The following is a 25,576-nucleotide window of genomic DNA, read 5'->3' as shown; positions in this document are numbered from 1 at the left end:
TTTTTATGACCAAAAGGTCTGATGAATAAATGTCCAGGCAACGTTTGTATAATAGATTTTTGTTTTCTTAACCACTTGCAGTCTGGGCCAATTTTGTCATTTTTCACATACAGTATCTCACAGAAGTGAGTACACCCCTCACATTTTTGTAAACATTCTATTACACCTTTTCACACTGAAGAAATGACACTTTGTTACAATGTAAAGTAGTGAGTGTACAGCTTGTATAACAGTGTAAATTTGCTGTCCCCTCAAAATAACCCAACACACAGCCATTAATGTCTAAACCGCTGGCAACAAAAGTGAGTACACCCCTATGTAAAAATGTCCAAATTGGGCCCAATCAGCCATTTTCCCTCCCTGGTGTCATGTGACATATTAGTGTTACAAGGTCTCAGGTGTGAATGGGGAGCAGGTGTCTTAAATTTGGCGTTATCGCTCTCACATACTGGTCACTGGAAGTTCAACATAGCACCTCATGGCAAAGAACTCTCTGAGGATCTGGAAAAGAAAATTGTTGCTTTACATAAAGATGGTCTAGACTATAAGAAGATTGCCAAGACCCTGAAACTGAGCTGCAGCTCGGTGGCCAAGACCATACAGCGATTTAACAGGACAGGTTCCACTCAAAACAGGCCTCGACATGGTCGACCAAAAGAGTTGAGTGCATGTGCTCAGCGTCATACATCAGTTGTCTTTGGGAAACAGACGTTATGAGTGCTGCCAGCATTGCTACAGAGGTTGAAGGGGTGGGGGGTCAGCCTGTCAGTGTTCAGACCATAAGCCGCACACTGCATCAAATTGGTCTGCATGGCTGTTGTCCCAGAAGGAAGCCTCTTCTAAAGATGATGCACAAGAAAGCCCGCAGTTTGCTGAAGAAAAGCAGTCTAAGGACATGGATTACTGGAACCATGTCCTGTGGTCTGAGGAAACCAAGATAAACTTATTTGGTTCAGATGGTGTCAAGCGTGTGTGGCGGCAACCAGGTGAGGAGTACAAAGACAAGTGTGTTTTGCCTACAGTCAAGCATGGTGGTGGGAGTGTCATGGTCTGGGGCTGCATGAGTGCTGCCAGCACTGGGGAGCTACAGCTCATTGAGGGAACCATGAATCCCAGCATGGTACTGTGACATACTGAAGCAGAGCATGATCCCCTCCCTTCAGAGACTGGGCTGCAGGGCAGTATTCCAACATGATAACGACCCCAAACACAGCTCCAAGACAACCACTGCCTTGCTACAGAAGCTGAGGGTAAAGGTGATGGACTGGCCTAGAATGTCTCCAGACCTAAACCCTATTGAGCATCTGTGGGGCATCCTCAAATGGAAGGTGGAGGAGCGAAAGGTCTCCAACATCCACCAACTACGTGATGTTGTCATGGAGGAGTGGAAGAGGACTCCAGTGGCAACCAGTGAAGCTTTGGTGAACTCCATGCCCAAGAGGGTTAAGGCAGTGCTGGGAAATAATGGTGGACACACAAAATATTGACACTTTGGACCGAATTTGGACATTTTCACTTTTACTGTACTCACTTTTGTTGCCAACAGTTTAGTTATTTAAATTTTATATGCAAATTTACAATGTTATACAAGCTGTACACTCACTACATTGTAGCAAAGTGTCATTTCTTCAGTGTTGTCACATGAAAAGATAGAATAAAATATTTACAAAAATGTGAGGGGTGTACTCACTTTTGTGAGATACTGTACATGTTAAAATCAGCATTTCAGTAAACTATTTAGAACCCCCAAACGTGTTCTAAAAGCAGAGACCCTGAAGAAAAAAAATGATGGCTGTTGCAATTTTTTATGTCACACGAGATTTGCAAGTTTATCAAACACAATTGAAAAAAAACCCACACACTTAAAATGTATTTAATGCACACAAACACAATGTAGGACCCAATTTTTGGTAAAATATAAAAGATGATGTTGTGCTGAGTAGATGCATAACAAACATGTTGAGAGTTAAAATATCACATGCGCATGAAATGGTTACAAACATCCCTTGTGATTGAGCAGTGGCAGGTACTTTTTAAAGGAGAGAACAAGGTCTATTAGACCCCTGATCCCAACTCTGCCCTCCAAGACAGCCACTCGACCGCTTCCCTGACCATTAGCAGCCAGGTAAGTACAGAACTGGAAGTGGTAAAATCCTCACTGCTTTTGGCTTCATTCGTTACAGAGGAGAACAGGCATTCCTCCCTCTGCCATTTAGGCAGCTGGCCTGATGTTAGTGACAAATAATAATTGTATTGCCAATAATTTATTGTAATAAATAATGTCACTACGGCTACTGAATCAGTCTACCTCTAAATGAAGGACTGGAGTCTGCATAGTTTTTTTTTTTTTCTTTATCATCTCTTGTTTAAATGCAACATAAAAAAGGACCTTGGTGGTTTGTGTACTGTGATGTATCCACCTGCTGACTGCAATACGTATATATACGTTGCAGTTACCAAGTGGTTTACTGGAGTTATGGCTGAAGCCATCGGCCATAACCCCAATATTTTGTTTTTCAGCCGGAGACTGGCTTTCTCATGAAAGCAGTCCTAGCAGCTAATGAGCTGCTGGATCACTTCCAGAAGCTGTTCAGAGCAAGAGCAATAAATCTCATGCTAGACCTCCTCTGTAACTCCTATAACCTGGAAAAATGTTTAAAGAGTCGCCTATGGCGATTTTTAAGTATTGTAGTTTGTCACTATTCCACGAATGTGCGCAATTTTAAAGCGTGACATGTTAGGTGTCTATTTACTTGGCGTAACAGCTGGTTATCTATTGTATTTTTTTGCATTAAGATTCATTAAAGTGTATTTTCTCCCAAAAAAATTGCATTTGAAAAACTACTGTGCAAATACCATGTGACATAAAATATTGCAACGATCGCCAATTTACACACACTATAATTATATATATAGCCTTGCTTATACTGAACTTACTCGCTCAGAATACATGCTTCACAATGGACCTTACATCAAAACACAATGCTCACTTTCTTCCGATCTCCTGCCCCCTTTAAATAAAAAAAAAAAAAAAAACATTTGCACCTATGCAACATCCTAGAAACACTATGGATCCCACATCTGCACAATATTAGAGAATATTCCTGCAAGATTTTAGTTCATGTTCCCAGGACCTCAGCCTGGATGGTGTTAGGGAAGTATTTTTTCTAAAATTTCTCTTTTCATGGGGGGTGGCGGTCTAACAAGGAAGTGGATTTTTTACAGGGAGAAAAGTGGCCGATCAATATAAAGGTATTGCAGTCCATCACGTGTCCTCGGAAATCGCCCTTGGATTTTGGTGGATGAGGAAGTCTACTTTGAGGGGGTAAGAACAGTGCTGTCTCTGCCTGCAATACAGCAGTCCACAAAACACAAGTCTAAACAAGCCCTATGGGGAGCAGCCGAAAGATCGCCACACACTTCTGGTTTTCCGATCTACAAAGTAGCTTGTCGCCACTTGCAGTTTGTCAGCACACCTCTCTGGAAGATCTGATAACATACACATGCATCTACGAGCAATCGGCAGACACACAATGCAATGTCCAATAGTGACAACTCCAACCACTGCATGACTGCTGCAGGTAGGATCCATATTGCTTGTTTTGTCGGTCCCTACTGGGTTCTGTACAAACAGGACATGTCATTTTCTATCTGCACATAGCTCATAACACGTGGCATCAGAAGGAATCATTTTCATCTTCCTGTGACTAATCATTTTTATTTTATTAAATGACACAGAAACCCTCCGATCCAAGAAAAAGGACAAAAATAATGTACTGCAGGCAGCAAGGAGCCCAGAGAACACAGATCTCTGCCTCCCTGTTGTTGGAGCCAAGAGTGTTTGAGGTGATAGTCAATTAACCCTCATCTATGGCCAGAAACCTACAGGACTTGTCAAATTCAGTGTCAGCTAGGTGTCAATTTCTGAGATTCCCAGGCCAAGTTCTCTATTTAGATTCCAAATATGTGCTTTTTTTCACCGCTAACCACTGAAATTTCAAAACATATGCAATTGCAATTCAGTTATATTTTAAGGTCACCATGTAGGAAAAAAAAAATGTTTCTCCCATGCAGTCGGACTGTGCCCGTTCTGTATGGGTTGACTGCTTATTTTTGTTTAGGGGTGAGGAGAGCAGAGATATACTTCCCTAATCTGCCAATACTCCAAGCACAAGACTGGTCACTGCCACCCCTTTTTGGATCATGATGCATGACAAACTGGTTATGCAGTGAAGATGGTCACAAGCACGCACTAAGAACTAACAGTCTACTGAAGTAGGTAGAGTTGTGGAGACTGTACGCTTGTTTCATGAAAAGCAAAGAGTTGTTCATTGCATTCCATCAATCCTCTAGTGTGGGTGGGAAAGGAGATAACCAATTCATGGCTGCTGAAAAAATAACCAACACCCGCGCTCCACTTCTAGTACACACATTCAAATACAGTGTGTAATATTTACACACACACACACACACACACCTCAATAAATTAGAATAACAAAAAGTTATTTTATTTCAGGAATTCAATTCAAAAAGTGATATTATATATTATACAGATTTATTACACAGTGATATTTCAAGCATTCCTTTGTTTTTTTTATTTAAATAAACCCAAAATTCAGTATCTCAGAAAATCAGAATATTGTGAAGTAGTTCAATATTGTAGGCTCATGGTGTCACACTCTTACAGGTAATTAACACAAAAACACCTGTAAAAGGTTTCCTGAGCCTTTAAATGGTCTTTCAGTCTGGTTCAGTAGGTTACCCCATCATGGGGAACACTGCTGACTTGACAGTTGTCCAGAAGACAGTCATTGACACAAGGAAGGTAAGTCACAAAGGGTCATTGCTTAAGAAGCTGGCTGTCCAGAGTGCTGTATCCAAGCATATTAATGGAAAGTGGAGTGGAAGGAGCCTTGAGGGGATTGTGAAGCAAAGGCCATTCAAGAATTTGGGGGAGATTCACAAGGAGTTGACTACGGCTGGTGTCAGTGCTTCAAGAGCACCACACACAGACGCATCCAGGACATGGGCTACAACTGTCACATTCCTTGTGTCAAGACACTCCTAAACCAAAGACAACATCAGAAGTGTCTTATCTGGGCTAAGGAGAAAGGACTGGACTGTTGCTCAGACGGATGAAAGTTAAATCAAGGTCCCAGAGTCTGGAGGAAGAGTAGAGAGGCACAGAATCCAAGTTGCATGAGGTCCAGTGCGAAGTTTCCAGTCAGTAATGATTTGGGGATCCATGTCATCTGCTGATGTTGGTCCACTGTGTTTTATCAAGTCCAAAGTCAGTGCAGCCCTCTACCAGGATATTCTAGAGCACTTCATGCTTCCCTCTGCTGACCAGCTTTATGGAAATGCTGATTTCATTTTCCAGCAGGACATGGCACCTGCCCACACCAATACCTGGTTTAATGATCAGGGTATCACTGTGCTTGATTGGCCAGCAAACTCGCCTGACCTAAAACGCCATAGAGAATCTGTAGGGTACAGCTAAAAGGTGCAGTATGCAAATCTGAATGTGCAAACCCAAGGCTTGTGTGCACTTGCCTACTATGGTCTATTCAGCTCCATCTACTCTTGTTTTCTTTGAGAGTTCAGGGATTCCTCTATATTCCAGCTTAGCTCCTATAGGCTCAAAGGAAAAAAAGAAAAAAATGCTTAAGCACAGCTCCATCAAGGGCACACCAGGAGGAGAAAAAGAACACTCTGGAAGGTTACTCCAAAGCATCACCACCCTCCCTTAGATCACACCACTGAGTTAAAGTATACGTACACCCTCACCTTGTAAAACAAGCCATTCAGTTTACAATAGAATTGAAAGGTAAAACACTTATGTGTAATATATATATAGATATATACACATACATACATACATACACACACACACACACACACTATAAAAGTGAGGCCCCAAAATGAAAATTATGGACCAAAACCGAAAATTCCTGATGCAGTTGGCCGAAAACTGAAATGGACAGCAGACAGCAGTATGTATATGCTGCACAATAATTTAGAGGATAAGTTCACCTTTTGCCAAACATAAATAAATAAATGCATTTTTTTTGTTGCAGTAAGCTGAAAAGCATTGCACCAGTGATTAGCAGATCGCTGGTGCCAAGCAGGACTCCTGCAGACTGTCAGTACAGCTGTTTTCCCATATATCCCATACGAGCAACTCAATACACTGACAGGAAGAATCAATGAACTACCAAAGTGCTCACAGTGCCATGGAAGGTTCATGAGAACAAGCTGACAGACACTAAATACGGTGAATGAGTGACGCGGCCGGTCAAGCAGGGTCTAGTAATGGTGGCGACCAGCGACTTATAGCGGGACTGTGATAATATGGCCATTCTGACACTGACTGACATCACCAGTAACACTAATACAGTGAACAGTGCTAATAAAATGCACCAACACTGTACCAATGACACGGGGCAGGAAGGGGTTAACATCTGGGGCAAAGATTAAAGTGGAGCTCCACCCAAAAGGGGACGTTCCGCTTTAAGGACTGCTTCCCTGCTCCCCATTAAGGATTGGCATCTTTGGGGGGATGGGGGGGACGAGTACCCGAATTTGACACGTACCTGCTCCCACTTCCGGTCCGATCGCCTAGGCGATTGGAAGCGGAAGGTGTCCTCCCTGTAGTCTTTTGGGACACGTGACAGGTCCCAGAAGACTACAGTACCATTCATGAAGCACAGGGCTAAAACGCAGCCGCAAGCAGTTACAGCCGGGTGCCCACACTGAAGATGCCGGCCTCCTGGAATACAGGACGGCCGGTGAAACGGGCTGCAGGGGACATACCAAGGGACAGGTAAGTGGCTGTTTTTTAAAAGTCAGCAGCTAAAGTTTTTGTAGCTGCCGACTTGTTTTTTGACAGGGTGAGTGGAACTCCGCTTTAACTGTATGCCTAACTATGTGTAGTGTGTGCAATATGTGCTGTTTTACTAAGAGATGTGACCATTTTGGACAAAACCAGCACATCCCCGCAGTCAGCAGAGAGATCTGTATTGTTTATACTTTGTAGAACCACGTTTCAGTGCAATTCCAGCTGCAAGTCTGTGGGGATGTCTCTACCAGCTTTGCACATATAGAGAGTGAATTTTTTGTCCATTCTTCTTTGCAAAATAGCTCAGGCTCTGTCAGATTGGATGGAGAGCGTCTGTGAACAGCAATTTTCAGGTCTTGCCACAGATTCTCAATTGGATTTAGGTCTGGACTTTGACTGGATCATTCTAACAGATAAATATGCTTTGATCTAAACCATTCCATTGTAGCTCTGGCTGTATGTTTAGGGTCATTGTCCTGCTGGAAGGTGAACCTCCACCTCAGTCTCAAGTCTTTTGCAGACTAACAGGTTTTCTTCTAAGATTGCCCTGTACTTGGCTCCATCCATCTTCCCATCAACTCTGACCAGCTTCCTTGTCCCTGCTGAAGAAAAGGATCCCCACAACATGATGCTGCCACCACCATGTTTCACAGTGGGCCTGGTGTGTTCAGGGTGATGTGCAGCGTTAGCTTTCTGCCACACATAGCGTTTTGCTTTTAGGCCAAAAAGTTACATTTTGGTCTCATCTGACCAGAGCACCTTCTTCTACATTTGCTGTGTCCCCCACATGGCTTCTCACAAACTGCAATACAGGACTTTTTATGGCTTCTTTCAACAATGGCCTTCTCCTTGCCACTCTTCCATAAAGGCCAGATTTGTGGAGTGCACAACTAACAGTTGTCCTGTGGACAGATTCTCCCACCTGAGCTGTGGATCCCTGCAGCTCCTACAGAGTTACTATGGGCCTCTTAGCTGCTTCTCTGATTAATGCTCTTCTTGCCCGGCCTGTCAGTTTAGGTAGATGGCCATGTCTTGGTAAGTTTGCAGTTGTACCATACTTTTTCCATTTTGGGATGATAGATTGAACAGTGCTCCGTGAAATGTTCGAAGCTTGGGATATTTTTTTTCATAACCTAACCCTGCTTTAAACGTCTCCACAACTTTATCCCTGACCTGTCAGGTGTGTTCCTTGGCCTTCATGATGCTGTTTGTACACTAATGTTCTCTAACAAACCTCTAGAGGGCTTCACAGAACATTTATACGGAGATTAAAATTATACACAGGTGGACTCCATTTACTAATTAGGTGACTTCTGAAGGCAATTGGTTCCACTAGATTTTAGTTAGGGGTAACAGAGTAAATACAAATGCATGCCACACTTCTCAGATATTTGTAAAACATTTTGAAAACAGTTTAGCATTTCCTTCCGCTTCACAATTATGTGCCACTTTGTGTTGATCACATAAAATCCCAATAGAATACATTTACATTTTTGGTTGTAACATGACAAAATGTGGACAATTTCAAGGGGTATGATTACTTTTTCAAGACCTACCATACTGAACTGCAAAAACAATGAACAGATCCCATACAATATCAAGAGTAAGCTACCGCCCCGTGAGGACGTCGTGGTGATGAAACGCGTAGGGCGGGGCCAGTCAGATGCTGACGTCAGGACGCTCCCTGCGATTGTCGGAAGACAGCTGAATCGAGTGGAGCTTCTGTTTTCTTTTCCTTGCCTATGTGATCGATGCTGGTGTCGGTTTAGACACCTTATTTGTGAGTGGCTTTTTAATCTTTTAATAAACATATATTGTAAAGAAATGCTGCACCATTATATTCTTCTTTTGTCTCTGAATATGGTCCCGATGCACATGGAGCTATGGTGATTACTCACTCATGAAAAAGTGGCTGCAGAGTATTCCTCCTAAAAAATCTGCCTATACTATAGAGGGGTGTCTTCCAGCTGAAAATTACCACTGCAGAGTATTGCACCAAAAGTCTGGAGTTTGCTGCTTTCATCGCTCCCAGAGCAAAAGCGCTAAGGCTGGTCTATAATTTGATCAGCACTTAGCTCTGGTGAGTGCATTCTATTTATTCGGTTGTGGATTGCTCACGGTGTTTTATATTTTTTCACACGAGTTACTTTATATTTTTAAGATGTTTTGGACTTCCACATATTGATTTATGGACACTTTTTATGTGTTTTTTAGCGCATTCCTATGCTTGATTTAAGCTATATATTGCTGAAAGTTTACAATGTAAAGTGTTAGTATAAGAAGCAGCACAGTGGCTTAGAGGTTAGCATTTTAGCACTGAGGTTCTCTGTTTGAATGCCAAGCAGGTCACTACCTGCATAGAGTTTGCATGTACTCCCTGTGCTTGTGCTGTGTGTATTTTCGATTATGAGCTCTTGAAAGCAGGGAATGATGTGAATAAACAGAGCTGCGTAAATTGCTGGTGCTATATAAACAATACATTTTCAACACGTTATCTTACCTGAAGAAGAAAATTAAATAAATAATTGACAGGGGAGTTTTCCTCATCCATCTCATCTTCTTCATCATTAGAATTGTGAAAAGAAGTTACAAACTTTGCCACAAAATCCATAACCCTTTCTACAGAAGGCTCCCTCCTGTAAACTATCAAAGGGTATTTCAGGTAGTGAATGAATTCTCCCAGAAAGATGGTTTTGTCTTCAATCTGTAAAAGGTTAATGGTAACATGGTATTAGTTCTGTATAACCCTAATGGTGACAGCAGAAATAGAATTATACATGTATATAGGATTTTGGAGTCCTCATAGAAAGGATGTTATCGTTAAGGCCCTGTGCGCCCCCCCCCCCCCCCCAACTTGCATGATCAAGCTGAAACACTTTTTTTTTTTTTTTTTTAATTATTTAAAGTGGTTGTAAACCCTTACATATATCCAGTGAAGTGACTGGGCATGGGTGATACACAGATGAAACAAATCCTCCTACATAAGTTGTTCCTGTTAATCTACAGCCATCAGTCCCCTACATCCATTCAAAGTGCTGATTTTACACAGGATCTCTAAGCTCTGAAAAGCAGGGAACGGGCAGTTGAGGTTACATCAGTGAGGCGATCTCTCAAAATTGATTGGAGGGAAGGGATACACCACTCACAGGAGCTGAACTGAGGCCACCAATCTGATGGAGGTCCCTCCCCTGTCAACATTCTTCTCTTGGTGTCAGAAATGAGTCAGTCTGATAGAGTAAAGCAGCAACAGACACTTAGTGCTCTGGATTAATATTGCACACTATAGAGGGATATGCTTTGTTACTTTTTCATGTCTGAGATTTACAAACTAAGTTTTTAATAGTGTGGCAATAGGTAGGAACCCCCGTCAGGTTTTTATTGGTGCCTGTGGCCACTCTAAGAAATCCATTGGGGACAATTCACAAAGTGGTATCTTATTGTATCCAAGTATGCAATAAAATACCACAAAAAAAAAAAAAAAAAGTTGGCATTCACTATAAAAACGCTACTAAAATGCTGCATGAGTTAGTCGTGTGGTACTTTAGTAGTGAAAACATGTGGTAATGTAACGAGTCATCAGCTGTAAGTTCCCCGCTGACAGCTGAATGTGAATTAAAGAATTGCTGGCAAAATTAAAGAAAAAGAAAAAAAAACCCTCATTCCCCCCACCCCCATCACTATTTGGTTTGGTATGAATTTTGAGGGAAACACCCCCCCCCCCCCCCAACACCAAAGTTAAAAAAAAAATTATGTGGGACCCCTTCAAACATCCATACCAAACCCTTATTCCAGAATGCAGCCCAGTAGGCTAGGAAAGGGGGGGGGGGCGTCAACAAGTGACCCCTTCCTCCTGAACCACACCAGGCCATACGCCCTCAACATGGGGGGGGGTGCTTTGGGGCAGGGATAGTGTGATACTACTGCGCCCAACCCCCAAAGTACCTTATCCCCACAAACCTGACTATTGGTTGTGGGGAGGGGGGGGGGTGCAGGCGGGGGGCATATCGGATATTTACCGAACGTTTTTGCTATTTACAATAAATACTGCATACTAACAATACTAACATAATGCATGCTACAACCTTTAGTGAACTGTCCCTATCTGTCATATTACGGATGTTGTTAGGACTGAAACTCAATTTTTATTTGTTACCAGAACAGGTTATCAGTTGAATCTGCCAAAGGGGACACTTGATGCAATGACAACTGTCTAAGAAAGCAAGTCTTGCACAATGATTTTTAGTCCATGTTGTTTCTACAAGACAGGAAGTGAAAAATCCCCAGAGGAATACCAGTTTTAAAAAAAAAATAAAACGAACACAGGAATTATCTTGAGAACATGAAACACTCAGCTTTGTACCAGAGATTTGTAGCAGTTCCTGCTTCTTTGCAGAGCATTTGGCTACAGAGTTGCAGTAACGGACATTGCTTCTCTATGCAGCTACAGACATTGGTATTCCACGGTCATCAGCTGCACTGGATAACATGAGTAGGTGCTGAAGCTGCAAGTCTATGTCTAGCACCAAATGCTGCAAAAAGACTACGCTACAAAAGGACTACGTCACAAACCTTTCACTGACCGCAATCAATTTACACCTTGCAACAAAGCAACAAGTAGTTCTGCAGAAGCTTCAACATCACTTTTGAAAAAGTCAAGTATAGATCATATTTACTTAAGAAGACATAGCCCGAGTCAGTGTTCCTGATCAATTGTTGCATTTATCCTGGGTTCACACTGATGCAGTGCGGAAGTCGCATCAGTTTCTGTGTGAATTCCGCACCGCATCATAAATCGCACCCCGTTCATGTGAACCACTGCGGGCTTGTATGTTAACACCCCAAAATTGGTTCGCAAAACGCAGTGCGACATGCAGAATTGGATTGCATGGGTGCGAATACCCATGCAATCTGATTCTAGTGTGGACAAGAAAAAAAAAAAAAAAAAAAAAAAAAAAAGGGGGTCCTGCACTATTTTGGTGCGGATGTGGTGCGATCTTAGCCATACAAAATGTATGGCTCAAATTGCACCGCACAGAATTCAAATGCGATTTGCACAGGAATGCGGTGCAGTTCCTGTGCAAATCACATGCGATGTGCCACACCGCAGAAGTGTGAACCCAGGCTAAATCTGGACTTCAGGGTACTGACCACTTTCCACTCCTAGCTTAGTTTGCCCATGCACTTAAAAGGATTTTCTTTATTGTGGCCTAATAAAATGCACTGTCCCATCTCTGCAAGGGCCACACCTCACGTCGGACCTGTTTACAAAGAACTATATTATCCATGCATTAATGAGAATGCATCAACATATAAACTAATCAATGGCTTTGGGAAGGTCACAACCAGGTGCTGACCAGATCACACCTGACCACAGAAGGAAGTGCAGTCTACTCAGAGAAGGACATGTCACCAGGGGCTGTAGGGATTATATAGTGAAGCCCAGTCACACAAACTGGGACAAGGTATGAACTGAAGTAGGGGGACCTGTCCGAGAGTAAATAGTGCAATTATAGGCTAAAACAATAAAAAAAAAAAAAAAATTGGAGAGTGTTTTGCAAGTCCTCCTCGGGTTTTCTTGGCTCCTCCCCCCTGCACAGTGCCCCCATAGCAAGCTGTCTCTCTCCTTACTGGCTATGATTGACATTTGTCTGAGTCAAACAGGATGGATAGAGCTGAGAGAGCCTCTGTTCTCATGCACATCGCTGGAATAAGATCAGGCTTAGGTAAGTATTGGGGAAGTGTGTGTGTGGTGGGGGGGGGGGGGGCCTGGAGCTGCATACTGAATGCTTTTTACCTTCATGCATAAAATGTACAAATGTGTAAACCCTTCAGCTTTTAGAACTACTCTAGCCACTTCCCATCTACCCACAATACCTTTACTGAAGGAGGTCCGCATGAGCAAGCTGCATCACCTACATGTACATCATGCAGCCTGTTAGGGGCATGCATGCACACACCAGCTGCCAACACCCGCTGTCACTGGCTACAGCAGGATTTTGTTAGTAGGTTCTGGCCAATGGTTAATGGCTGAGACCTGCTGATCAGCTGTAGCCAATCTCAACACAGAGTCCTGTGTTTACAAAAGCAAATCGGAGAGAAAAACAGCCAGATCTGTAAGATAATGCAGCCAGTGGCGGACCTGCCAATTCTGGTGTTCAATGGCAATGCCAAAAGGAGCCCTATAGTGCTGGGCAGTGAGCACAGGGCCCACTAGAGGACGTCGGGCCCTCAGGCCACCCTCATTGTTTGGTCAGAGACATTCATACCAGTGGCCTGCTGGAGGTCATTTTGTAGGGCTCTGGCAGTGATCATCCTGTTCCTCCTTGCACAAAGGAGAACATACCAGTCCTGCTGATGGGGTAAGGACCTTCTACGGCCCTGTCCAGCTCTCCTAGAGTAATTGCTTGTCTACTGGATTCTCCTCCATGCTCTTAAGACTGTGCTGGGAGACACAGCAAACCTTCTGGCAATGGCACGTATTGATGAGCCATCCTGGAGGAGTTGGGCTGCCTGTGCAACCTCTGTAGGGTCCAAGTATCGCCTCATACTACCAGTAGTGACACTGACCCTAGCCAAATGCAAAACTAGTGAAAAACAGTCAGAAAAGATGGAGTAGGGAAAAAAAGGTTAGTGGCCTTCACCTCTAAAACCATTCCCGTTTTGGGGGTCATCTCATTGTTGCCCATCTAGTGCACCTATTAATTTCATTAACACCAAAGCAGCTCGTGAGGAAAGGAGAGCTAGTAATCGGCTTTCCTCAGAGGGGACATGTACACTGATCATCAGGGCACTGATGACCAGTGTGCCCTGATGATCAGTGAAGCCACAGCAGTACCAGGAGTCAGTGTCCATCAATGCCACCTGCCAGTGCCCATCAGTGCCACATATCAGTGCCCATCTGAGCTGCCTATCGGTGCCACCTAACAGCGCCCGTCAGTGCCGCCTAACAGTGCCTGTCAGTGCCGCCTAACAGTGCCCCCTTTCAGTTCCCATCAGTGATGCCTGTCAATGCCCATCAGTGCCACCTACCAGTGCCTCCTCATCAGTGCCACCTATCAGTGCCTCAAAAAATGATAAAAATTTCATATGGGTACAGTGTTGCATGACCGCGCAATTGTCATTCAAAGTGTGACAGCACTGAAAGCTGAAAATTGGCTTGGGCAGGAAGGGGGTATAAGTGCCCTGTAGGCAAGTGGTTAATAATTTCAATTGGCTCTATATAATGCTTTTGTGCTTTACAAGCAATTGGACTAAGTGTAAAAAAATATGTAAAAAACTTTTAGCACCGCTACTAGAAAAGATGGGACTATTGGGACAGCAGCACACACCTGGCTATACCACTAGAAAAAAACAACAAACAAAAAACGGATGTTGGCGCTAATCACAATAATGTCACAGACATTCCAAAACAAATAATGAGATGAGAAGACAATAGATAATACACCATAACATAATCAGCAAATGGAAGGAATACGGGAGTGAAGGGAAAAGGTGAAATAATAAAAAGGTCCAAAATGAGGACCAGAAGGTGTAAGACAAACCGTGACCAAAACGCATGGAAATGATCAGAAAAAATAAAATATTAACTAAATCACAGTAATAGTGGGACATGAGTCGGTCATAACAAATGAAATAGTGTGAGTACAACTAATGAGAAGGTGGAGCAAAGCTGGCTAGTTTTATTCCCTCATATTCTCCGACTTGCTTTCGGGGTTGTCAACAAATAGGTACTATGGCCCATATTTGGTGGACTTGCCCCAAGGTATGCAGACTATGGATTAGGGTCTATGCCCTTCTCCATACTATGCTACACACAGATATTAAGCGTAACCCATATGAGGAACTATTATTTAAACCACTAGTAGGCCTACTCCGTCCTGAGTGGCAGCTAGCATCTATTTATGGCTACCAAATTGACAATTGCGAGAGCTTGGAAAACCCCTCTTAGCTTTGAAGCCGTTAAGAATCAGATGAATTTTATAATGGTTAATGAGAAGCTAATGGCTATGCTGTTAGACACCCACACTAAGTTTCTGCAGATCTGGCATCCTTTGATTGATGTGGCTCAACCTTCTAGATTTGACCAGACCCTCCTGTCGATATAAGATTCTCCTGGTGCGATCCCCTGGAGCCCTTTCTTTGTCTTTACTATTCTTTTGCTTCTCCTTTCTCGGCTTTTCTCTCCCTTTATTTTTTTGTTTCTGTCAGTTTTTAGGTTATATGCACTGACTGCGATGACCCTAGAGAACTGTGGCTGTAATGTCTTATACACAGGTCGGACTTGCTCGGAAGTCCTTGGTGTAGGGTTCCAATGTGCGTGCAGTGAGACTTTATGCTCAGCTTTTCCTATCATCTGTATATGACTCTGGTGACTATTCTTGGTCTATGCTCACCAGCTCATTGGTTATTTGCTGTTAATGCAATTTATAGGGTCTCATTCCATCCCTGTTGAGATTGTGTTTTTGTACTCCGCTTCTCGCCGTGTCAATATTTCAGTGCATTTGTTATGTCCTTCACTAACAGAATTGTACAACTTACTTTTTTTGTATCAAGGAGCTTGTCTCTGACTGTTTCTTTGTTGTTGTCTATAATAAAATTCATTGTAAAAAAGAAAGTGGAGCAAAATGTGAAAAATACAACATGAAGTTCTTAAATATTAAAAGTAAAAATGGACAAACCACTTATCACGGAAGAATGACAACAACAATGCACAGTGAGGCCAAAAAATTTGACCATGTGACTAAAGGGTCATAACAAAATGTGCATCAAAAGGCCATGTGACAGAAAACTACTACTGACCGTATAAATACTATAAATAAATGAGGCAAACATATATACAGTGCAACTAGTATAAAACAGAAAATGGTGATATAAGCGTACAGTGAAACCAAAATAATGTATTACTGTGCATCGTAAAATACAATAACACAATGAAGAAATAAATAACGTGACTAAAAAAACATTATAAATGTGATAAAGTCCATGTGCAAAAACATCCATGTGCAAAAACATCCAACAAAAACACATCCAAAAAACAAAATCTTCCACGGACTCAACATGCCTCTCAGCAGATAGCTTAGGATGTCTACTTTCCGAAAAGGGGTCATTTGGGGGTGTTTGTACTGTCCTGGTATTTTAAGATATGTGTACGACAGTCAAAGTAAAAGCTGTATAAATTCCATTATCTATACCAGAGGTCTCCAAACTTTCTAAACAAAGGGCCAGTTTATTGTCCTTCAGACTTTAGGGGGGCCAGTGGGAGTAGAAAATGTCCTGGAGTCCATTGGGTGTAAACAATGCCCTATCTTTGGTGTCAACGGAGGGCACTGTGCCCCACCGTTGGTATCAGTGGGAGGAATTGTGCCCTTTTGGTGGTTTCAGTTGGAGGAATAATGCCGCATTGTTGATGTCAGTGGATGGAACAGTACCTCAAGGGCCGGATAAAGGCAAACAAAGGGCCGTATCTGGCCCCAGGGCCACAGTTTGGAGACCACTGATCTATACCATAGTTTGTACACACTATAACTTTCACAAAGCAATCAATATACACTTATTGGGATTTTTTTTTTTACCAAAAACATGTAGCAGAATACATTTTGACCTAAATTTATGACTGAGTGTACTATATTTTTTTATAGCCGAAAGTAAAAAAAAATATAGTTTTTTTTTTTCCAAAATTTGCAGCATTTTTTTGTTTATAGTGCAAAAAAAACGGGCACAGGTGATCAAATACCACCAAAAGAAAGCTCTATTTGTGAGAAAAAAATTAAAAGGACATACATTTTGTTTCGGTACAGCATAGCATGAACGCGCACTTGCCAGTTGAAATAGTGCAGAGCTGTATAGCAAAAAAAGGCCTGGTCAGGAAGGGGGGGTAAATCCTCAGGAGGGCAAGTGGTTAAAACAAATGTAAATGCACGTCTGACAGCTCCGCCACCTGACAGTTCTTATATAACTAAGGGGCAGGGCCATCAGGTGACAACACCGGGTGGCCACGCTCCCTTGTCAACCGGGGCATGCTGGGTTGATGAAGTCAATGGGGGTGTGTTCAACTGGCCTTTTTTTTTCCTTATCTCTCAACTGTCACTGTTTTTTTTCCTCACATTCAGCTGTGAGTGGGGAACCCCGCTGACAGCTAATGACTCATCAGCTTTTAAGGACGCTGGCAGCCGCCTGCACCTTAACAACCATGACAGTTATTGGTTGTTAAGGATGCCGGTTGCCACCCACTCCTTAACAACCAGTACATACCACATGCCTCGACCACTACTTAATTACTGCATGCATTTAATCATTTATTTCCTTCTGTGACTTTGCCATCTTTTTATACGGTATTTACCGAGTGTTTTTGCGATTTGTGGTAAATACCTCATACTACTACATATGTGGTCACGTGACCAACATAACACATGCGATAACCTTTAGTGAATTTTCCCTAATGTTAAAAACATTAAAAGTTTAAGGCGCCATAAAGTCTCTTTCATTTTTAAAAGCTGCAGACACTCCTAAAAGGACCTCAGATTTAAACAGTTTTGGTTATATATTTTTTTTATCAGGACAAGTAGACTGTCATGAGTAATAAGCAGATTAGGACCCCCATTTAGTCCTTTCGACAAGTATTTTTTTTTAAAATGTCCACATCCCTGATAGTTCAAACGAATGGACTGCTGTGCTGGCACAAATGCGAGCCGCACCACCTGCAACAGTGTGACCCAGGCCTTGTTCCATGTTCATATCTTTGTGATCCGTGAACAGGCACAGAAACATGTGTACCTGTGCACATTACTGAAAACATGCAACAAAAAAAGTGCCAAAACACACATTGTGCACCCTAAACACAGCTAGGAGACGTGCGTTTTGTCACATCCCAAAACACGCAGTACAAAGACAGGCAAGATTTTTAGAACAAAGGTGCAGGAGTTACTTTTGCGCATTTGCAGCATGCAGGGCAGTCTCTTCGAGTGAATGGGCTGTCCTATGCTGTTGCACAGACGTGAATGGGACCTTGGGGTAAACTGACATGTCAGACATTCATCAGCAGGGATGTGCAATTCATATCGCCTGACGCCCGGGACATGCAGTTCCAGACATCGGGCAGGTGGTGTTTATTTAGATTTAGCCCTGATGCGGGCAAGCAGCAGGGTTTACTTTTTTTTTTGCGGAGTGGACACCAGTGAAGCATGAACAGATCTTCATGCTACACCAGAGTTGGCAAGCTCTCCACTCATCCATGCTGCTGTCCGGTGTAGGCAGTCCCCTCCCTGCCGGCCTCTCACTAGCTCGGCGGCTCCCTCAGACCATCCACTCCGCTCAGCAGCCCCCGTCAGTCCTGGCCACTCCCACACTCCTTACTCTCCTCCTTCTTGGACATGCTGAAAAGCCGCCCTTCCCACACCTCTCCCCTCAGCACTCGCTCTCCTCTCAATTTGTATCCCTCCGTCTGCAAACACTCTGCTGCAGAACACTCACACAGCAGGCGGCTTCAGGACCAGGGTGGATAAAAATCAATGATTTTTTTTTTAAAAAATCAAAAAAATTGGATTTGTTTGATTTAAATTGGATTTTTTTTATTTAAATCTGATTTTTTTAAATAAAATTCTTTTTGAGGAAAATATATTACCATCCAAAGGTTATTCCATCATGAAATAAAGATTAGTTTTTTTAATTATGTAGAATAAGGCTGTATATGTTTACCGTATTTTTCGCTCCATAAGACGCACCTGACCATAAGACGCACCTAGGTTTTAGAGGCAGAAAACAGGAAAAAAAAAATTCTGAACTAACGGACTGCGGACAGCACAGGGATGACCAGAGACTGGGGACAGCACAGGGATGACCAGAGACTGGGGACAGCACAGGGATGACCAGAGACTGCGGACACAGTACAGGGATGACCAGAGACTGCGGACACAGTACAGGGATGACCAGAGACTGCGGACAGCACAGGGATGACCAGAGACTGCGGACAGCACAGGGATGACCAGAGACTGCGGACAGCACAGGGATGACCAGAGACTGCGGACAGCACAGGGATGACCAGAGACTGCGGACAGCACAGGGATGACCAGAGACTGCGGACAGCACAGGGATGACCAGAGACTGCGGACAGCACAGGGATGACCAGAGACTGCGGACAGCACAGGGATGACCAGAGACTGCGGACAGCACAGGGAAGACCAGAGACTGCGGACAGCACAGGGATGACCAGAGACTGCGGACAGCACAGGGATGACCAGAGACTGCGGACAGCACAGGGATGACCAGAGACTGCGGACAGCACAGGGATGACCAGAGACTGCGGACAGCACAGGGATGACCAGAGACTGCGGACAGCACAGGGATGACCAGAGACTGCGGACAGCACAGGGATGACCAGAGACTGCGGACAGCACAGGGATGACCAGAGACTGCGGACAGCACAGGGATGACCAGAGACTGCGGACAGCACAGGGATGACCAGAGACTGCGGACAGCACAGGGATGACCAGAGACTGCGGACACAGTACAGGGATGACCAGAGACTGCGGACAGCACAGGGATGACCAGAGACTGCGGACAGCACAGGGATGACCAGAGACTGCGGACAGTACAGGAGATGACTGCTGACCTTTGGGGAGGGAGGGGGAGCGGGTACCTGAATTTGACAGGTACCCGCTCTTACTTCCGCAGAGTTTTTTTTTTATCTTACCTGTTCCTCTATCCAGCCGCGCGCTGTCTTCCCAGCTTCTGTAGTGTGGGCGCTCGTCGGACAGCCGGATGCCCAGTGCGCATGCGCGAGAAGCGCTGCGCTTTGTGATTGGTCCGGCGGCTTCTGGGATCTGTCATGTGTCCCAGGTACCGCCTTACCATTCACAAAGAGCACTGCTTCTTCCTCATGCGCACTTGGGACCCGGCTGTCACACACACTACAGAAGCCGAGAAGACAGCGCGCCGCTGGATAGAGGGACAGTTAAGGTCCCACTGCAGAGCTGAGCGGCCGGCCCGGTATTCTGACATGGCGGCGGTGGAAATATTGGACCGGCCGCTCTATATTCGCTCCAAAAGACGCACTGACATTTTCCCCCCTTTTTTGGGGGAAAAAAAGTGCGTCTTATGAAGCGAAAAATACGGTAATTTGTTTGGTAAATAAATTCCATTAATCCATTCACAATGTCATGCTCTTCCAGAGGTTTTTGTAAGATTATTGGGCAGTTTCTCTGCCTACAAGATATTATCACAGATGTTTGGTTTACTTTTGCAGTTCTCACAACTGAATTTGACTCAGCGGAGATCACATGCCTCTTCTTCACAGCAAAAATGTTATAACATGAACAGAGTTAAGAAAAAGACCTTAATCCTAACTTCTACAAACCTATGAATACAGAATCAACCCCTTCAGTGCTAAGTTTCAAGAAGTTCAGTGAATAGAATAGAAACAATATTTTTCTGATTGTTTGGAGTGGAATATATCTGCACAAGAAAAAAGTGAAACTAAGTGTGAGGAGGAAGGGGCCGACAGTCTAAGTTTCTTAAAATATATATATTTTGTTTAGCCAAATTAGTTAACAAACATGGATGTTTAAGCAAATCACATATGCTGGAATGTTATTGTTTCAGTTGAATAAATCTATTTAAATTGTTATTATTAAGGTAATGATTATTTTTCTCCTTCCTAAGTACAACAGAAAAGTTGTCCAAATATGAATGATTAACCTATTAAACTGGGGATAAAAAAAACTAATATGAAAAGTTGTTATTCTAAAAATCTTCATCTACTTTCATATTAAAGTTATACCAGCAAGAATTAGTCTTTATGTAGAAAACTAGGATTTAAATCAAACCTTACTGACTAGTGATTTAAATCAAATCCACCCTGCTCAGGACCCAGACCACCATAGAGGACATATCAATGGCAACACACACCAACTACCTCCTGACTGCCATATAAAGGAAATGACGGACAGGCAGCAGTTCCTTTGTTCTGGGAGGACGTCATATGACGTCCTCCCACTCTAACCACGTGTGTGGTGGGACACAGTGAATCACCAATCAGCGGACAGCTTGTGAGGAGGGGAGAGCCAGTAATTGGCATTCCTCAGAGGGTACATCTACAGTGCCAGTGCCCATCAGTGCACATCAATGCCACATATCAGTGCCCATCTGAGCTGCCTTTCAGTGCCAACTATCAGTACCAGTCAGTGCTGCCCGTCAGTGCCATATATGAGTGATGCCAGTCAATGCCCACCAGTGATGCCTATCAGTGCCCAACACTGCAGCTTCATTAGCGCACATCAGTGAAGAAAAAAAATTACTCATTTACAAAATGTTATAACAAACTAAAAAAAAAAATTTTTTTTTTCAAAATTTTCAGTTGTTTTTGGTTTGATTAGCAAAAAATAAAAAAACCAGGGGTGATTAAATACCACCAAAATAAAGCTCTGTCTTGAAAAATTAGAATTGCATGACCGCGCAATTGTCATTCCAAGCGCGACAGCGCTGAAAGCTGAAAATTGGCCTGGGCAGGAAGCGGGTATAAGTGCCCGGTAGACTAAGTGGCTAAACTCTGTCCTATAACTACTTATCTACTCCACCTGTCACATCCACATACTGCATTGTACTTTGTGATTGCTGAATGTAGGGATAATCAGAGGTGGCATGTCACCTCCAACTATCTCCGCACGCCACCTCCGACCACCCCTGCGCGCCGCACGTCACCTCCGACCATCCCCGCGCTCCGCACGCCAGCTTTGACCATCACCGCACGCCACCTCCGACCATCCGCGCGCTCCGCACGCCACCTCCGACCATCCCCGCACACCGCCTCCGACCATCCCCGCGCTCCGCACGCCACCTCCCACCATCCCCGCGCTCCGCACGCCACCTCCCACCATCCCCGCGCTCCGCACGCCACCTCCCACCATCCCCGCACGCCACCTCCCACCATACCTGAGCTCCACACGCCACCTCAATAGGTATGGTCAGCGGCGTGATTGCTGAGTGAAGGGATGGTCAGCCTTAATTAAATACGGTTTTGGTTAAAAAGTTTTATTAGGACATGTAGACTGTCATGGGGACAAGTAGATTGGGACCCTGATTTAGTTCCTTGGACAAGTAGTTTTTTTGTTTTTTTTAAATGTCCACATCCTGCTCAGACACCAATGATAGACCCAGGATGACCCCTCCCCCACACTCACCTGGTCATAGGTGGTTCTGAGCCCGGTGACCAGCTTGGCGAGGTTCTGGTGCGGCTTCTGAGACAAGTCAAAGGCTTCTTTAATCTGGAGTCCTTTCTTCTCTACAGTCATTGTGGTGACGTCTTCTCTCCGGCGCTCCCTGTATATAATATAGGGCTGTATTCCGTCTCCGGGGACCCTGGCACCCTCCGCGCTCACACACTGTACCGCCGGACAGTTAGACGCGCTCCCGCTCGCTTTCAAAATCTCCTTCTGCACGCCACAGAGAGAAAAAGCGTATCACGTGACTGAAGAACGCGACACACGCTTGACAAGAACATGCCCCGCGTGCGCGCTCAGGGAACCTACACTCTGAGCACGCGCTTAGAATCCTCACTTACCCGGAAGTTGGGGTATTATTGATGCTTTATGATAGGCAAGGAGATGAAGTGATAATAATGTACTGCTATGCATTCGTAGAGCAAACAGCAACCTGGGCGATTCAAAATGATTTTACAATAAACAATAATAAATAAAAGCTTCCCGTTCTGTTCTTCCGGTACATTTAACCACATTTTGCATGTTCAAGCAGAACTCCAGTCAAGGTGTTTTCCCAGCTGTGTCTGCATTGAATGGGTCAACTGCTCCTTGTTCTCTAGGGGTGTACAGAAAGGCTATACTTACCTGATCCTTTGGAAAACCACACCTCCCCACGTCCAGCAGTGGACTGTTCCGGTCATCCCAAAAATCCAGAGCCAGTCTATGGGTGTGATTACATCAGAAACACTCAATTCAAACGACTGCTAGCATGGGGGAGACAGGAGTGATAGGGACCAGTCTTGCACTTGGAGGATCGGCAGATTAGGTAAGTATATCTCCGCTCTCCGAACCCCTAGACAAAAACTAGTATTTTACTCATGCAAAGCAGACACAGCCCCACTGCATGGGGAAAAAAAGTTCCCCGAGTCCTTCATTAAAATCACCATCTTTGCCTACAAATTACTGTAAACCTCCCAAAAAGTATATATTTTCTGAAAGCAGAGACCAGAGAATAAAATGGTGGATGTTGCAAGTTATGTTTGCGTCATATGATGTTTGCACAGCTATTTGTCAAAGACATATTTTCAGGAAAAAATACAATAGTATTAACCGCTTTTGCACCGCCCTATAGCAGAAATTTTGCTTGTCCTCTGTAAAATTTTTGGTTTAAATGTCGCTGTTCACCTCCCACCAAGATAACTCTATTTTTTTAGAAACGAGTATTTAATTTCCAGACGCCTTGCATAAGATCCAGCCCAGTATCCAGAGAGGGAGCCTCCTGCACATCCTTAGAGCAGCACCCACCCATCCCTTAAGGGGAAGCTCTGGCTGATTTTGGATCAACATTTAAAGCCCCAGGATCCAGTTGATGTACCATCCCACCCTTCAGAGGGAAGTTACCCCAGTACCTGGTTTACCCTGATGATACCCTGATGACATCTGGATTTATATTTATGGGTGCATTAACATTGCGCATCTGGTGAGTACGCAATTCTTCCACAATTATTGCACAAGCACCGACCCACCAGGAAAACAGGCACTTTAGGAGAGCTGAAAGTCACTTTTGAACTTTTAACCATTTTACGCTCATTTATGAACTTTTATTCATCACATTTTTATAAGATTTTATGGTATTAATGTTTTAGCGCTGCACCATTACTGTATTGTTTGATTGAGGTTTTATCTTGGTTACCTTTGTGCATAGCTGCTGTTATTTTTCCCCCCATCTTAGTGCGCTCACATAGCTTTACCATTTCACAGTGATTACTCGCCAGCACCCGGCGATCTCTGAGGATTTCCAACAGGGGAGAGACCTGTATGTAAACAATACATATGCAGAGCCATACAAAGCAGTGTGCCTACCGCGAAACACACACAGCATGTAGTAAAACAACCCTTGGATCGCCCAAGATGTTAACCCCTTCCTGTCCAGTGCCATTAGTACAGTGTCAGTGCTTTTTATTAGCACTGATCACTGTCTTGGTGTCACTGGGGATGTCAGTGAAACCAAGTAAGTTCTCCCCAGTGTCAGAATGCCCGCAGCAGTCCCATTATAAGTCGCTGATTGCCACCATTACTAGTAAAAAAATAAAAAATCTAGTATACTGTATATACCGCCATTTGTTACCGCTCACTAACTTTCATGTAAACCAATTAATTTACATGTATTGAGAATTTTTTGTAGCAAAGACATGTAGCAGAATACATTTGGCCTAAATTTATGACGAAATTTCGTTTTTTTAAATTTTTTTTACTGGACATGTTTAATAGCAAAAAGTAAAAAAATATTGTTTTTTTCTCAAAATTGTCCGTCTTTGTCTATAGCGCAAAAAATAAAAAACGCAAAAGCAATCAAATACCACAGAAAGAAAGCTCTATTCGTGGGGAAAAGGGACGTAAATTTAATTTGGGTGCAGCATTGCGTGACCGCGCAATTGTCAGTTAAAGTATAGCAGCGCTGTATCGCAAAAAATGGCCTGGTCAGGAAGGGGGGTAAATCCTCTGGAGGGCAAGTGGTTAATGTTAGTGCAAACACAATCTGATACCCAGTTTTCAGTAAAATATAAAAGATTGGGCTGTGTTGAGTAAATAGATACCAAACACGTCAAACTTTAAAATTGCATATGCCTGTGGAATAACAAAAAACGATGGGATCCAAAATTCTCCATAGGCTACACCTTAATAGCCTTTACAGGTTAGCAGTTTAGAGTTGAACTATGGCCCTAGAATTATTGCTCTCACTTCGACGTTTGCGTTAATGTCACATGTGTGGTGCAATTGATGTTTATATACACATGCTCGTCTACACTGCACTTTTTATATGGGGTGTGTACGGGGATGACAGGGTGCTTTAAATTTTATTCATTTTATTTATTTTATTTAATATTTTGAACACTTTTTTATTTTTTTGCTACTTTCCTGTCCAATGCATATACCAGAGATGGGAAAGAGGGACACATTGTAGCACAAAGTATATAGGCAAATGACACGCTCCTGTCATGCCATCTGTAACATGGACCATGAGGATTTGGGATAATTCACACTAATGATTCAGGGGCAGTAAGACCCCTCAATTGAGCTTAATTTTTACCACCACTCCCCCCAACCACTCTGTGTTTAGCTGCAGAAGCAGCAGATGTGGGTTTGCGCATGCCGCAGCCAACGGCGGGAATTATACCTCCCGATACACATGATTTGTGCATTTAGTTTCATTTTATTGGACTTAAAAAGAACTTTCACATTGAATTCTGAGTTTTATTCACATTAGCACATGGGGAATTTATTTTGATGTTTCTGATGCTTAAATCATTGTAGCACTACTCCCATAGGAGCCACAGGAATACTGTCTAGGTCCTCCCCAAATACTTTGCCCTACAGTCAGGCCCATAGACTTATTCACACGTTTTGCCAATAATCAGTCCAGAGGTGTTTTTGTTGTTTTTATTTTTGGAGAACCTGGATAGGGTTGAGGGAGATAAGTGGGATACTCCAAAAAAAGGAACTATATACATTTGAGGACATCATCTAGTGTTCAGGATAAGCTATG

The 25,576-nt window shown here is 43.5% G+C and overlaps 1 protein-coding gene across 5 annotated transcripts in view; it reads right to left on the bottom strand.

Annotated features, from left to right (window-relative positions):
* The window catches only part of NCAPG (non-SMC condensin I complex subunit G), a 254,082-nt gene that overhangs the window by 45,532 nt on the left and 182,974 nt on the right, over window positions 1-25,576 (bottom strand). For 4 of the 5 annotated variants that reach the window (XM_089677458.1, XM_089677459.1, XM_089677461.1 and 1 more), the window contains one exon: window positions 9,339-9,542. In XM_089677458.1, the coding sequence (XP_089533584.1) occupies window positions 9,339-9,449 (111 nt within the window). In that variant the 5' untranslated portion in view covers window positions 9,450-9,542. Of the gene's footprint in view, window positions 1-9,338; window positions 9,543-22,011; window positions 22,285-25,576 lie in introns of those variants that run through there. The other variant, XM_089677457.1, reaches the window with a different exon arrangement.

The sequence above is a fragment of the Staurois parvus genome, unplaced genomic scaffold (genome assembly GCF_062004578.1).
Source record: "Staurois parvus isolate SC_StPar_1 unplaced genomic scaffold, SC_StPar_1.0 ptg000186l, whole genome shotgun sequence".
NCBI classification, from domain to species: domain Eukaryota; kingdom Metazoa; phylum Chordata; class Amphibia; order Anura; family Ranidae; genus Staurois; species Staurois parvus.
This window is presented reverse-complemented; position numbering and strand designations above follow the sequence as displayed.